At 46.3% G+C, this 16,006-nt stretch overlaps 1 protein-coding gene across 4 annotated transcripts in view; it reads right to left on the bottom strand.

The window, feature by feature from the left end:
* Positions 1-476: 476 nt before the first annotated feature.
* Positions 477-16,006, bottom strand: part of magi3a (membrane associated guanylate kinase, WW and PDZ domain containing 3a) — a 139,972-nt gene continuing 124,442 nt past the window's right edge. For 2 of the 4 annotated variants that reach the window (XM_068057507.1, XM_068057508.1), the window contains 6 exons: positions 13,662-13,847; positions 12,025-12,133; positions 11,558-11,711; positions 9,950-10,093; positions 8,982-9,120; positions 477-3,506 (listed from right to left, as the gene is read on the bottom strand). In XM_068057507.1, the coding sequence (XP_067913608.1) occupies positions 2,263-3,506; positions 8,982-9,120; positions 9,950-10,093; positions 11,558-11,711; positions 12,025-12,133; positions 13,662-13,847 (1,976 nt within the window). In that variant the 3' untranslated portion in view covers positions 477-2,262. Of the gene's footprint in view, positions 3,507-8,491; positions 8,577-8,981; positions 9,121-9,949; positions 10,094-11,557; positions 11,712-12,024; positions 12,134-13,661; positions 13,848-16,006 lie in introns of all 4 variants that reach the window. The other 2 variants (XM_068057509.1, XM_068057511.1) reach the window with 2 other exon arrangements.

The raw sequence follows: 16,006 nt of genomic DNA, 5'->3' as shown, positions 1-16,006 counted from the left end.
GCATGCAGAGGCTCAGATTCACATCTCAACTAAACGATGGCACCTCTACCTGAATTTTGTGCTCAAATCTCTGGAGTAGGACTTGCCAAGATGAGAATGCCACCCACTGAGTCATAGCTAACACTCTAGCTTAAGTTGAACTATAGTAAATAGGACTTGACAGAAGAATGATTGAGCATGAGGCTTAATTACCTTTGATAGACCACTTGTTAACACCTTAGTCCTTCTCTTCCTCACCCCTGTATAAATAACAGGAGGCACAATGAAACCTCTCATTAGCCTGACTCAATTGGAGCCACCTGCCTTTTAAAAAAACTTGCACAGCAAAACCTCCCACAGTTTAGAAACAACAGGGACTGCCGAGTCCCACCCACTAAGTTAGAGCGTTGAAGCAAGTTGTACTTGAGCAGCATCAGCTCAACAAACAGCACAGCAAATGAATCCTGATCTTGACCTCACGTTTTGAAACAAAAATGTTGAGATTGAAAGTTAAGGTTTATTTTACAGTGCAACACCATGACAAAGGATTTCCATTTCTCATGTCATACATAAAAAAATATGAGGGTTTACAGCTCTTGCCCTAATGACAGTATTTATAGAGACTGTACAGTATAAAAATTTACAACCAACACACTCAAGGCTTGTTCAGCTTTACTCAAAGGCCACACCCATGCCGTGAGTACTGTACAGTCTACAAGATGCTGTGGATGCTAATGATGGGGCAGAACAATGAGTGTTAGTTTACCGTACCAACAAGGAAATAAAAATCAGACATCGACCACAGTGTGGAGTGAAAGCTGGGCCTGACCAGTCTCAACCATTTGGAATTTCAAACCACTTTCACATGTATTCAACTTTTGGCATTAACAGGATATGAAGTACAGCAGTAAAGTGGTCACAAGACTCTGCCTGCACCACACTCACAGTACAGGGTCTCCATTCTAACTCCGCCAGGCTCTCAGCAGAAAGGGTGTACAGTACTATGCAGGCTAATGGGCTACGGGAACACTTAGCGGCAACAAACCTCCCTGGAGGCCAGTCCAATGACACAAAGATATAAAAAGTACAACATGATTTAAGTTTGAGGTTGGAGAATGCGCCTTACAGAATGAGAGCAGGATAATGGGGGAGGTTCAAAGAGGCTTCACATGAAGGAGAAGTCATTTGAGAGAGAGGAAAATAATGACGGAACAATTCATCCACTTTATCACTGCCCTGCTCATTTCCAGAATACTGTAAATAACAAGTGTTGCCCAGAGCACTGATCTCATTGGGGAGCAGAAGTGAGGTGAATCAAACAAATGAAAATGGAACAGGGTGAATTTCCCACACACATTGGCACAGGAGAGGTAACATTTTGAAAAAATTATTTTTAAAAAAAACAATCTGTTAACTGAAATACTGAAGATGTTGTTTACAAACTGCATTGGAATCACAAAAAACTTTCTATTCTGATTGGTCTAATGAGCAGTGACACACATACAAAACAAGTTTACAGAACCCTGTGAACAGCAGATTATAATCAGAGCAGCCTGCAGACAACACAAAGCTCACAGGGGAGAGAGGAATCCAATCTCTGATGGACAGCAAGAGATTTCTCATGTACAGTATTAGAAAACATCAAGAGCAGCACATCTACAGTGTGACACTGAGCTGGTTTAAGCCAGATGATAAGAGTATGAGACAGCCTTTTGAATACTAAAGGATTTTCAGAAAATAAAAGCTAAAGGCCCAAACAACAAAAAAAATAGCTGCCTTGGTTGACGTACGTGTTTTAGTTCATTAAACTGTGTTGATTTCAGAACTGTGCAGAAACTAATCAATATTCACAACCCTGTTAGAGATAAGTCACATCAAAGTCTTGGTGATGGTAAATTTTGCAGCTCTCACGCATGAAATCACCTGCTCTGCTATTCTGCAGTTTTGATGTTCCGGCGAGCAACTGACAGGGAATCTGGGCTGTGAAATCACCGTTGTGATTGGATGAGACACGTACCGAGTGTGAGGAACGGATTGCTGTTGTACAAAGTGTAAATTACACACATCTACAATCAACACCCTCTATTCACAAAGCAGGAGAGCCCCACAGCCTCACCAAGACTATGCATTTCCTTTGCAAGGCAGACAACAGTGGAGAAACCAGAGCAATCCTTCACTTAGACTAAAACAATTAATGCAGAAAATCTCCACTGAACTATGCAATTTTAAAGATGATGCAACTGACACTTAACAGAAACCAAATGTTTATAGAAATAATTTAACTTATATAAAACTTGAGTTTGTTTTCTGTTCCATGGGTCTCTGAGCATCTGGTTTCTTCCAGGGTCCAGGGGTTATTTGGGTTTTTTTTGCAGCAGGTGTAGATCTGGACCCTGGGCTGTGGTGTTGTGTCATGGTGCCTCGCTCACCATCACATTCTGCTTTCCTTTGTTCCTGGCTCTTTGATCGATCACCACTCTTGTTCAAAGTACTGGGCTGCTTGGTTGCTGGAGAGCGGGCCCAGTTTTGCACGGGGCTGTCTGTGTCCTGGTCAATTCCAGGAGCGCTGAATGTCTCCTGGCTGACTCGTGAGATCTGTCCTTTGTTTTGGGACCTTTCACGGGTCTTTCCTGCTGCCTCATCGCACTGGAGTGAAGCAATGGCCAAATGATCTGCGTTGCTGGCCGGACGATTGGGAGATTGAGAGTTTCTCCTGTTGCAATGTCTGTGCTTTGGGCTTCCAACTTGCTCACCTGCTCGTTTAGAATAAGCTGTTTTAACCGGTCTAGATCCATTGTCTCTGCTCTCACCCACCTGTCCCCGAACCGTGCTCTCAAACTCCTCTCTACTTCCTTCTCTATCCTTCCTGCAGATCTTCCTTGGACTATGTGACCTGCCCCGCCCTCCTGGTGGCCTTTCCTTTGCATCGACCCCCCAGGAGCTGCCCTTGTTGCTATCTGATCGTTTCTTGAACTCGTCCCTCCTCGGGCTCATCGATCCTTCCAGCTTCTCTCTCCTTTTCTTCTCAACCTTCCTTGGGCTAGCTGACCGCTCCCTGTGCCCAGCAGCTTGTTTTCCACCACCTTTGCGTGGGCTCAGTGCCCTTTCACTGCCAGTGATGGACACCTTGGCATTCCTGGCCGATCGCTCTCTCCTTGGACTGCACGCACTCTCTCCGCCTTCTGGTTTTCTTTTTTTTGTCACCCCATCCCTTGCAACTTCCGTCTCACTTTCATCCTCAGCATTCTGACTGCCCGCTAGGCTTGCAGTTCCGGCATCTACCCAGTGCTGGGCACTGGCAGGTGACTCTGGCCCCCGCTGGGCACTGGCAGGTGACTCCGGCCCCCGCTGGGCACTGGCAGGTGACTCCTGTTCTCTCAACAACTTTTCATTCTCAAAAGTCTCTTCAGGGTCAGTAAAATGGGGGGCAGGAGTAGGATGTGAAAAGGATGATGGTGGCTGGTTTTCAGCAGCTGTGGTTAGTTCCTGGAGGCTAGAATATGGAGTGTTCTGGGCATCCAGATGGTCTGGAAAATAAGAAAAGCATTTATTACCCCAGGTTAAATAGAAAATAAATAAATTTAACTACAAAGAATAAAAACATATACATCAACATTCCCCCTTTCACGTGATGCACAATCCCATACCTCACCCAACCAGTGCATGCAAACGACAACCCCCTCCCAGCTCACATAACATAGAGAAAGACAGAGAGAAGTGACTAGAAACTGCAGTTGGTATGGGTGAACTAATATTAGAGTTATCACAGGGCCCCATGATCCCTCATATCAAGCATTCAAATCCCTCCATAGCAAGGCAGTGGAAATGAATTTTATGGATCTTGTTTCTTTGTATAATTTCTGGGCTGGCATCAGGAAAATTACCACAAAAAGCTGTCAGATTTTTATAAAAAGCCAACTGGTTCACAAATGCCCTTCAGGGAAAGGAAATCTGTTGTCTGAGCCACAGTTCCACAATATGTCACTCCAGTGAAGTGCCTTCTGAAACAGCTCTCATGAGCTACCCCGTTGTGAAACAATAATCATTAGACCAGGCTTTGACAACAATGCAGCACCCCATGAACAGTTCGATAGAGAGATTTGGAGGGCTGCACGAATCACAAGTCAGGATGTTGGATTAAATATTCTCAACTAGAGAATAGATAAACCACAGCTAAACTTAATCCAGCAGTAAACAGCAACCACACTTTTAGTAAGTAATGTGTGAAGCAGGTTCCTTAAGGGACAAAATATAAAAATAAATCTCAAAATACTAGCTCAAGTCTTAGATTTCCAGACAATGTAGTTTAATTAACTTTGCCCTCTACTAATCCTATCTGTTGGAGTGAAAACAATTTGCATTTATATAGTGCCTTTAACATAGTAAAGCTTCCCAAGGGACTGCACAAGAACATAAACATTTGACATCGAACCACATAAACAGAGATTAGGATAGGTGACTAAAAGCTGGGAAAGTCTTAAAGGAGAGGTTTAGGGAGGGAATTCCAGAGCTTAGGGCCCAGATAGCTGAAAGCACGGCTGCCAATGGTGAAGCGAATAAAATTCGGGATTCGCTAGAGGCCAGAATTAGGGAGAGTAACTGTGACAGGGCTGTACAGATGTAGGAGATTAGAGATAGGGAGGGGCAGGACCGTGGAGGGATTTGAAAACAACGGATGAGGTATTTAAAATTGAGCCATTGTCCAATTGGAAATTAAAGTACGCCACCGAGCATGTGCAGGCTACATACTGGGAGGAAAAAGATTAAATTACGGTAGCGAACAGCAGGGGAGTCCCAGCCAGGGGCGGCACAGTGGCACAGTGGTTAGCACCGCAGCCTCACAGCTCCAGCGACCCGGGTTCAATTCTGGGTACTGCCTGTGTGGAGTTTGCAAGTTCTCCCTGTGTCTGCGTGGGTTTCCTCCGGGTGCTCTGGTTTCCTCCCACATGCCAAAGACTTGCAGGTTGATAGGTTAATTGGCCATTATAAATTGCCCCTAGTATAGGTAGGTGGTAGGGAAATATATAGGGACAGGTGAGGATGTGATAGGAATATGGGATTAGTGTAGGATTAGTATAAATGGGTGGTTGATGGTCGGCACAGACTCGGTGGGCCGAAGGGCCTGTTTCAGTGCTGTATCTCTAAACTAAAGTAAACTAAACAATATTTAGTCCTCGAACAACATATTAGAAACAGATTATCTGGTCATTGTCACACTGCTGCTGTGGGAGCTTGCTGTGCACAACTAGCTGCTATATTTCCTGAATTACAACAGTGATAGTTCAAAAATGTATTTCAATGACTGTAAAGTCCTTTAGTACATCCTGAGGCCAGGAAATGTAAAATGCAAGTTTTCGCTTTAGTAACGCTGGGAATGCGAGCTGTCAGATCAGTGATATCACATGGAAATATAGAACTCTCATCAGCTAAGGAGTTTCAAACCGACTTGCAGGACCCTGACAGAGCGTGAACGGGGGCCAACAAGCAGCAAGGTGGGCAGAAGCACAAACGAGCAGCGGACAACGTGAGCAAGAACAGTGTAGAGCACAAGTGAGAGAGAAGGAAAGAAAGGCAGGGAGAGAGAGAGAAGGAGAGAGAGAGAGAAGGAGAGAGAGAGAGAGAGAAGGAGAGAGAGAGAGAGAAGGAGAGAGAGAGAGAGAAGGAGAGAGAGAGAGAGGAGGAGAGAGAGAGAGGAGGAGAGAGAGAGAAGAAGAGAGGGGAGAGAGAGAGAGAAGGGCAGAGAGAGAAGGGCAGAAGAGAGAAGGGCAGAAGAGAGAAGGAAAGAAGGGCAGAAGAGAGAAGGAAAGAAGGGCCGAGAGAGAAGGAAAGAAGGGCCGAGAGAGAAGGAAAGAAGGGCCGAGAGAGAAGGAAAGAAGGGCCGAGAGAGAAGGAAAGAAGGGCCGAGAGAGAAGGAAAGAAGGGCCGAGAGAGAAGGAAAGAAGGGCCGAGAGAGAAGGAAAGAAGGGCCGAGAGAGAAGGAAAGAAGGGCCGAGAGAGAAGGAAAGAAGGGCCGAGAGAGAAGGAAAGAAGGGCCGAGAGAGAAGGAAAGAAGGGCCGAGAGAGAAGGAAAGAAGGGCCGAGAGAGAAGGAAAGAAGGGCCGAGAGAGAAGGAAAGAAGGGCCGAGAGAGAAGGAAAGAAGGGCCGAGAGAGAAGGAAAGAAGGGCCGAGAGAGAAGGAAAGAAGGGCCGAGAGAGAAGGAAAGAAGGGCCGAGAGAGAAGGAAAGAAAGGCCGAGAGTGAAGGAAAGAAAGGCCGAGAGAGAAGGAAAGAAAGGCCGAGAGAGAAGGAAAGAAAGGCCGGGAGAGAAGGAAAGAAAGGCCGAGAGAGAAGGAAAGAAAGGCCGGGAGAGAAGGAAAGAAAGGCCGGGAGAGAAGGAAAGAAAGGCCGAGAGAGAAGGAAAGAAAGGCCGAGAGAGAAGGAAAGAAAGGCCGAGAGAGAAGGAAAGAAAGGCCGAGAGAGAAGGAAAGAAAGGCCGAGAGAGAAGGAAAGAAAGGCCGAGAGAGAAGGAAAGAAAGGCCGAGAGAGAAGGAAAGAAAGGCCGAGAGAGAAGGAAAGAAAGGCCGAGAGAGAAGGAAAGAAAGGCCGAGAGAGAAGGAAAGAAAGGCCGAGAGAGAAGGAAAGAAAGGCCGAGAGAGAAGGAAAGAAAGGCCGAGAGAGAAGGAAAGAAAGGCCGAGAGAGAAGGAAAGAAAGGCCGAGAGAGAAGGAAAGAAAGGCCGAGAGAGAAGGAAAGAAAGGCCGAGAGAGAAGGAAAGAAAGGCCGAGAGAGGGAGGGGGAGAGAGAAGGAAAGAAAGGCCAAGAGAGAAGGAGGGGGAGAGAGAAGGAAAGAAAGGCCTAGAGAAGGAAAGAGAGGGGGAGAGAGAAGGAAAGAAAGGCAGAGAGAGAAGGAAAGAAAGGCAGAGAGAGAAGGAAAGAAAGGCAGAGAGTGAGAAAGAAAAGAAAGGCAGAGAGAGGAAGAGGGACAGAAAGGCAGAGGGAGGGAGACAGAGAGAAGGAAAGAAAGGCAGAGGGGAGGGAGGGAGAGAGGGAGAGAGAAGGAAAGAAAGGCAGAGGGGAGGGAGGGAGAGAGAGAGAGAGAGAGAAAGGAAAGAAAGGCATAGGGAGAGGGGGAAAGAGAGAGAAAAGAAAGGCAGAGGGAGGGAGAAGGAAAGAAAGGCAGAGAGAGGGAGAGAGGGGCAGAGAGAGAAGGAGAGGGACAGAGAGAGACAGAAGGAAATAAAGGCAGAGGGGAGGGAGGGAGAGAAGGAAAGAAAGGCAGAGGGAGGGAGAGAGAGAAGGAAAGAAAGGCAGTGAGAAAGGAAAGAAAGGCAGAGAGAGAGAGAGAAGGAAAGAAAGGCAGAGAGGGGGATAGAGAAGGAAAGAAAGGCAGAGAGAGAGAGAGAAGGAAAGAAAGGCAGAGAGAGAGAGAGAGAGAGAGAGAAGGAAAGAAAGGCAGAGAGAGAGAGAGAGAGAGAGAGAGAGAAGGAAAGAAAGGCAGAGAGAGAGAGAGAGAGAGAGAGAGAGAAGGAAAGAAAGGCAGAGAGAGAGAGAGAGAGAGAGAGAAGGAAAGAAAGGCAGAGAGAGAGAGAGAGAAGGAAAGAAAGGCAGAGAGAGAGAGAAGGAAAGAAAGGCAGAGAGAGAGAGAGAGAGAGAGAGAGAGAAGGAAAGAAAGGCAGAGAGAGAGAGAGAGAGAGAGAGAGAGAGAGAAGGAAAGAAAGGCAGAGAGAGAGAGAGAGAAGGAAAGAAAGGCAGAGAGAGAGAGAAGGAAAGAAAGGCAGAGAGAGAGAGAAGGAAAGAAAGGCAGAGAGAGAGAGAGAGAGAGAGAGAGAAGGAAAGAAAGGCAGAGAGAGAGAGAGAAGGAAAGAAAGGCAGAGAGAGAGAGAAGGAAAGAAAGGCAGAGAGAGAGAGAGAGAGAGAAGAAAGGCAGAGAGAGAGAGAGAGAGAAGAAAGGCAGAGAGAGAGAGGGAAGGAAAGAAAGGCAGAGAGAGAGAGAGGGAAGGAAAGAAAGGCAGAGAGAGAGAGAGGGAAGGAAAGAAAGGCAGAGAGAGAGAGAGAGAAGGAAAGAAAGGCAGAGAGAGAGAGAGAGAGAAGGAAAGAAAGGCAGAGAGAGAGAGAGAGAGAGAAGGAAAGAAAGGCAGAGAGAGAGAGAGAGAGAAGGAAAGAAAGGCAGAGAGAGAGAGAGAGAAGGAAAGAAAGGCAGAGAGAGAGAGAGAGAAGGAAAGAAAGGCAGAGAGAGAGAGAGAAAGAAAGAAAGGCAGAGAGAGAGAGGGTGAGAAGGAAGGAAGGAGAGGCAGGGAGAGAGAGAAGGAAAGAAATGCAGAGAGAGAGCAGAAAGGCAGAGAGAGAAAGAGAGAGAGAAGGAAAGAAAGGCAGAGAGAGAGAAGGAAAGAAAGGCACAGAGAGAGAGAAGAAAATAAAGGCACAGAGAGAGAGAGAGAGAGCGGATGAAAGAGAGAGATACACGGCTGAATCAAAATTGCAAAATAAGGTTTTGAAAGTCTGAATAAAACCAAGTAAAAGACGTGCAGATTTACCAGGTCCCAGGAGAGATGAGAGGAGATGTGAAGCCTCAGCGCTGCTCATGGGTCGTACAGGTGGAGAGGCTGCAAGGTGCCATTCCTAGAGAAGGGGAGGAGGGAGAAGCCTAGGACTAAATGCAACTATGAGAATAAAAAATAAGTTCCACAGAAGATTATATTTCAGCAAAGCCAGTGGCCAAGAGCGGGTCGAAGAGACAGACAAGCACACACACAGACCGAGGGGCAGGGATGGTGGGAGGGCAGTGAGTTAGACTGGTCTTAAACAGAGTCTTCCAGCATTACTGCCTCTTGAAGAAAACAGCATTCAGCCCCAGATCAGGTGTTGGTTTGGGTGGTTCTGGGGGCAAAATGACTGCTTCACTATTGCCCTGCCCCCTCACACCCTGCTCCCCCCCCCGCCCCCCCCCCCCCCCCGTTCCCCCACAATCACTTAATGCATTACAGTAATTTGGTCTGTAAAATTAAGACTCATAGGGAAACCCACCAAAGTCAGGCACCTGACCTATGCCTGGCTTCAGAACAAGGTGTGCTCTCCTCCCTCCAGACTGAATCAACTCGATAGCTCGTTTATGCGTGATCCCTTGAGTAGATTCTCCGTTAATTTCAACAATCTGGTCACCAACCTGCAGGAGAAGGAGGGAAAAAAAACTAATCACATCTGGAATGGTGGGGATAGGGCAGCGGGGGACTGAGAGGAGTGGGGAGAATGTTGCTGGTAGGCTGTGCTGTGAGCTTGCTGCTCATGTACTTCAAAAAGAGATACTGACTTCTCTCACCCAGAATCACACTTCAGTGATATAAATGCAAAATACTGCGGATGCTGGAAATCTGAAATAAAAACAAGAAATGCTGGAACCATTTCGAAGAAGGGTCACTGACCCGAAACGTTAACTCTGCTTCTCTTTCCACAGATGTTGCCAGACCTGCTGAGTATTTCCAGCATTTCTTGTTTTTATTTCACACTTCAGTGAGATTCTCTCTCCCACCTTCCTAGTGTCTCCCTGCACCGCAGTACCCCATCTCTGCTCAGGTGGGGACAGGCAGTACACTCTCCTCTACGTACAGGAAGGAAGTGATCTGCTCTCTCTCGTCTCATGGTAACACCACTGAGATCAGTGTTAATCAGTTAATTGCGTGTCAATGGCTTGATTATGTGAAGGGTGTTAATTGGGGGTCTTTGTTGAGCACATAAGCAGATACTCACTGAGCCTGGGGAAGATTTTGAGTGAGGAGCTACAGGTTTGTAATCTTTTTATTCTGCACAATAAATGTGAAACTGAGTAAATATAAGCTCCAGCATCATGCTTCCATAACAAGCTTTCTGGAATTTAACAATCAGGACCTCAATGCCCAGTGAGAGGACCACAGCAAAGTGCCAGTGCCATAAAACTCAGTGGCATGTGCGCCCACCCCCATAACTGGCATGACTCTGCTTTAACAAAGGACACTTACATGGATTCTACCATCGAGTAACGCAGCACCCCCTTCTGCCAGGCGAAGTATGAAGAGGCCCATGCTGTACTCCTTGCCGCCACGAACACTGAACCCAAACCCTCGGGGACCCCTCTCCAGTTCCACAGAGAAGCAATCAGGGTTCTGCTTGGAAACATGCACAAAAGAGAGATGCAAAAGAAACCACAATATGAACATGTAAATGAGGAACAGGAGTAGGCCATTCAGCCCCTTTGAGCCTGTTCCGCCATTCAATAAGATCATGGCTGATTTGATGTATGTATGTATGTATGCATGTATACCACTTTCCCGCTTACCCCCGATAGCCTTTGACTCTCTTGTTAAAAATATTCAATGACCCACGATCTTAAAACTCCAGAGCACGTGCAATTCGCTGGGTGGTGAACTGCAACTTAACACAGAGACTTGTTGCTTATTCATCCTTGGGATGTGGGTGTTGCTGGCAGTCACCCTGCTTGTTAGGCCACTTTAGAGGACAGTTAAGAGTGAACCACCTTGGTGTAGCACTGGAGTCACATTAGCCCAGACCAGGTAAGGACGGCAGGTTTCATTCCCGAAAGGGACATTAGGGAACCAGCTGGGCTTTTACGACAATCTGACAGCTTCATGGTCACTTTAATAACCAGACTTAGAAAAAGAGAACTTTAAACTGAATTAAATTCTCAAACTGCTAGGGTGGGATTTGAACTCATTCTCTAGATTATTAGTTTAGGAAAATCAACTGCAAATTCCAGCCCTTTTTAGACTGTTTCATGGTTAAAATCATGGAACCATACAGCACAAAAAGGAGGCCATTCAGCCCATCATGCATGTGCTACCTTTTGAATGAGCTATCCAATCACTCCCACTCCCCTGCTCTTTCGCCATAGCCCTGTAAATTTTTTTCCCTTCAAGTATTTCTCCAATTCCCTTTTGAAAGTTACTATTGGATCTGCTTTCCTTCAGGCAGTGCACTGTAGATCACAACAACTCACTGCTTAAAAGACAAACCTTTCTTTTGCCAATTACCTCAGATCTGCATCCCCTAGATATTGACCCTCTCACCAGCAGAAGCAGTTTCTCCCTATTTACTCTATCAAACCCCATGCTTTTGAACAGCTCTATTAAATCTTCCCTTAACCTTCTCTGCTGTAAGGGGAACAACCAGCAGCTTCTCCAAAAACCTGAAGTGCCTCATCCCTGGTACCATTCCAGTAAATCTCCTGGGCATCCACTCCGAGGGCATGACATCCTTCCCGAAGAGTAGAGCCCAGAACTGAACACAATTCTCCAGCTGAGGCTTAACCAGGGATTTATAAAAATTCAGTGTAACTTGATTGCTTCTGTATCTTTTTCTGGAACATTTCACTGAAGAATCGCACTCGCGCAAGGAAACCAGATTTTTAGGCTTGAATATACTGACAGTGATGGAGCTCGATGTATTTGTTGCATGAAATCCAGAGCAGGAGAGCACTTTAATCTGAAGCGGGCACAGGTGAATGGGATGTTGGAAGAAATCACTTTATACTCTAGGGCCTCAAACACTGAACCCAAACCCTCAGGGACCCCTCTCCTGCATCATACTGAAAGAGGCAGTATCAACTGTACCTGGGAGAGTCTGCTGCCTGCAGGCCTCATGTCTCTGTCAGGAGTTGGCTGCAGGTACTGCTCAGACGGAGGCTGTCTGTAGTCCAAGGAAGGAGGCTTCACGTAGTCACAAACTGGAGGCTGTCCACTGCTCCTTTCATCTCCGTCCATCTTTCTGTTAAACAGAAACTTACATGAGTCCTGTTGGCCCCTTCCATCCCCCACTTCATTACCCCTTCCCCTTCTCCCCGCTCCCAATCACAATGAGGAATTCGCTGCCAGGAAAATCAATAGGATGATCACCGGAGACACCAATCCACTGATGCTCAAGCCAAGTCTCATTTATCCAACTTCTGCTCCAGTTAAATGGTGTGAGCCCTTTCTCCCACAGTCACTCCCACTCCCTCCCCACCATCCCATTCATTCCCGCTCCCCGTCACCATCCAGTTAGGATATCCTCACAGCCGCAGAGTAGCATGATCTCTCACCCGGTCTCCAGCGTTGGGATGTGCAGTGCTGGGGTCCGTCCTATGGGTTTGTGCTGCAGGGCTGGGCTCTGTCTGGCTGAGCTGCCACCTGACGATGGACCGGTCACATCTCAAAGAAAGACAAAACAAATGAGTGAATTAACAGATTAAAGATGCCCATCGTGTGTCACTCCTGTGATCAGCAAGAATCATTCGGAGACTCAAAGCTCCACAATTCCAGAGATCACCAGCTGGGGATCTGTCACGCCAGCCAGCAAAGGTGAGAGGCTCATCAGTGAGCAGTACCTGGAGAAAACAATCCTCCTGCCCCCACACCCCAAACCCCTGCCCTGGACTTGGATTAAATGCAGGGCACAAGAGGCAAGGCTTTGCTCAGCAGAAGAGCACCAACCCTCAAAATCCTGCACTGCACAGAGCAAAGCCACACTTCATTATATTGGATCAGACTAACTCTGATGGAGTTTAAGGCACCAGTCTGTTACCTCTGGGACCTGGTTCAAAGCCAGCCCAGACTGAAGGGCTGTCGCCTTTGTCTGTCTGTCTCCAGGAGTCCCATCGGAAATGAGCTTGGCAGATCTCAATCTAGTTCCTACTGGGCATGAGTCCATAGCACAAATCTACCCCAATAGGGTACAGACTAATTGGCAATGCCAAGGGTGTTTAATGTGGGAAATGAGAACAATGCCTTGGATGCTGTTGAAGTTGGAGACGAGGCCCCTTGTTAGTAAACCTTTGAGTCAGATGGAACACGTTCAAGTCCCAATCTGGAGATTTGAGTGCATTATCTAGGTTGACACTTCAGAGCAGTACTGAGGGAGTGCTACACTGTTGGAGGTGCTGTCTTCTGGATGAGATGAACAGAGGCCCTCTCAGGTCGACATAAACAATCCCACAGCACTATTTCAAAGAGCAGGGGAGTTCTCCCTGGTGTCCTGGCCATTATTTATCCCTCAATCAACAACACAAATAGATTACCTAGTCCTAATCACATTGCTGATTGTGAGAGCTTGCTGTGCACAAATTGGCTTCCATGTTTCCTACATTACAACAGTGACTACAGTTCAAAAGTACTTCATTGGCAGTCAAGCACTTTGGAATGTCTTGAGGATGTGAAAGGTGCTATATAAATGCAAGTTTTTCTAGCCCTTAAGTACCATCAATTGTTTTCCAGTGTTTACTTACAATTAGTCAGCTTTAAGTCCTTTACAGCTTCAGCCTATTTAAAACATTTAAAAGTAACATTCTCTTGGCTTGAAAGTATTTAAGATAAAACTTAATGGAGGCGACTTTTCCCCAGAATAAGCTGCCATTAAATTAATGGTCCATTGACAATCCAGACCTGAAATCCCCATTCAGCCAGACTCACTTTACTGGCTTGTCCAGTTTCAATGACATGGGGCCTGGAGGTGTGGGAAAAGGGCTGCACTTGGTGCTGTTGCCTCACTGGTGGATAATTCCTAAATCTGAAGCTGAGATATGTTGGTATTAGCAACAAGCGATACCTGCAGATTAGCTGGAACGTGGGATTTACAGTTTAGCTGCAGACCTGGAAGTTATATGTCACATGAGCCACAGAAAACGCAGATGGGCGCCGAGAGTTTTAAAGCAAGACTTTTTTGGTGCTTTTGGCTATTTACCTTCTTCAGGAGTGACTGTGAGAGTGACTGTCTGACCCGCGTCCTTGATCAGCTGGACGATGTCATGGTGGGGCATCTGGACGATAGACTGGCCGTTCACTGCCGAGATACGGTCCGTCACCTTCAATTTCCCACAGCGATCAGCTGGGCTCCCCTCAATGATGCGACCAATTTTGTGCGGCACCGCTATGGGGAAACAAGTAATAGGAAAGGGTTAATCAGGATTCAGACCAATTCAGACAATACAATAAAAATTTTAAAGGCTAATGGAATGTTGGCCTTCATCTCAAGTGGGCTGGAATATAAAGGGGTGGAAGTTAGCTATAGCTGTAAAGAGCTCTGGTTAAAATGCATCTGGAGTAACTGTATTTAGTGCCGGGCCCCACACCACGGGAAGATTACATTGGCCTTGGAAGGGGTGCAGCGTAGATTCACCAGAATAATACTGAGGCTAAATGGGTTAAATTATGAGGACAGGTAGCATAGTCTAGACTTGTATTCCTTTGAATATTGAAGATTAATGGATGATCTAATTGAGGTGTTGTAAGATGATTAAAGGATTAAAGAACAAGGGGGCATAACCTTAAAATTAGAGCCTGGCCATTTAGGGGTGATGTCAGGAAATATTTCTTCACACAAAGGGTAGTGGAAATCTGGAACTCACTCCCCAAAAAGGCTATTGAGACTGGGGTGGGGGGGCAATTGAAAGTTTCTGTTTGAGGTTGGTACTTTTTTTTAGACAAGGGTATTAGACAAGGTGGGTAAATGGAGTTAAGATACAGATTAAACGGAATGGCAGAACAGACTTGAGAGGCTGAATGGCCTCCTTCTGTTTCTGTTATGGGCATCGAGAACAGGGGAGTTATTCCTCAGAGATGGACTTCCCTACCTACCCTCCGCACCCCCACCCCACAACTTTTCCCGGGTTTCACCATTCCCAACACCTGCGGGGGCGGGGATAGAACAGGACAGGGGAGGATGAGGGGGAAGAAACATGTTACTGCCACTCCCTAGACAGGGAGGGCATTTGGGACACAGCAGGCCCAATCCCTACCCCTGGCCATTAGATGGCAGGCTACACTGAAAACTCTTTACGGAGGAAAGAGTTGAAAAAAGAGAGAGAGAAAATGAGTTTCATAATTTTACAAACTTCAGAGATAATCCCCTATGAGTAAAGACCAAAAAAAAGACTGAATGCGCAACATAAACTTGTCTTCCATTTCACCCAGTACCTAAAACAGTGTCTGAGAAAAGGAATGGCAGGTTTGCAATAATCAGAATGAGGTTCAAAAACTAAACCAGAATAGTCAAAATAGAACAGAATAAAATTCACTGTGATAATTGGTGGCACCCAACAGATTGAAGCCTAAACTCAGCCTAGTAATGCTGTTAATCCAGCTCACTCTCAATCATTCAGTATCCTCTCCCCCAGCACTCTATGTTACTGACTTTTGTTATCAATGTTAATCCAGCTCCCTCACAGTCACTCACTAACCTCTCCCCCAGCGCCCTGTCACTGACATGGCTTTTTAAAAAAAATTTTCATTGGATGTGGGTTGCACATCCCAAACTGCCTTTGAGAAGGTGGTAGTGAGCCGCCTTGAACTCCTGCAGTCCACGTGGTATAGGCAGTATACTTTTTTGTAGCAGTTTGATACAACTGAGTGACTTGCTAGGCCATTTCAGAGGGCAGTTCAGAAGCAACCACATTGCTCTGGGTCTGGAATCACATATAGGCCAGACCAGGTAAGGACACCAGATTTCCTTCCCTAAAGCACATTAGAACTTTTGAACTCACGTCTCCAGATCATGGGTCAGGCCTCTGGATTACTAATCCAGTAACATAACCACTATACTACTGTACACATGTTTGTGACCTAACTCTATATATCTGCATTTTCTCCATATACCTTAGTACCTTTAGCTAACAAAAATCCATCAATCTCTGCTTTAAAATTAACAACTGATTCAGCATTAATTGCCATTTGTGGAACAGAGTTCGAAACCTCTAGCAGCGTGTGTAGAAGCGTTTCCTAATGGCAGTCTCAAAAGGTCTGGCTCTAACATTTAGATTGTGCCGTCTAGTCCTAGTCTCCCCAACCAGCGGAACTAGTTTCTCTCTATCTAATCTATCAGTTCCTAGGACCTAAACTCGAATTCTCTCCCTACACCTCTTCACCCCTCTCTGTAGTGCCTAAAGCACAATTTCTGACTATTATTCTATTCTCTTCCCTTCCCTTTCATTTTAGGATTATTTCTACTACTTTTCCTACATAGGAAGATAGGGACAGGAGTAGGCCATTCAGCCCCTCGAGCCTGTCCCGCCATTCAATGAGGTCATGGCT

Source organism: Heterodontus francisci, chromosome 25 (genome assembly GCF_036365525.1).
Source record: "Heterodontus francisci isolate sHetFra1 chromosome 25, sHetFra1.hap1, whole genome shotgun sequence".
In the NCBI taxonomy this organism is placed as follows: Eukaryota; Metazoa; Chordata; class Chondrichthyes; order Heterodontiformes; family Heterodontidae; genus Heterodontus; species Heterodontus francisci.
Note: the sequence above shows the minus strand (reverse complement) of the source record. Positions and strands in the feature narration are given on the sequence as shown.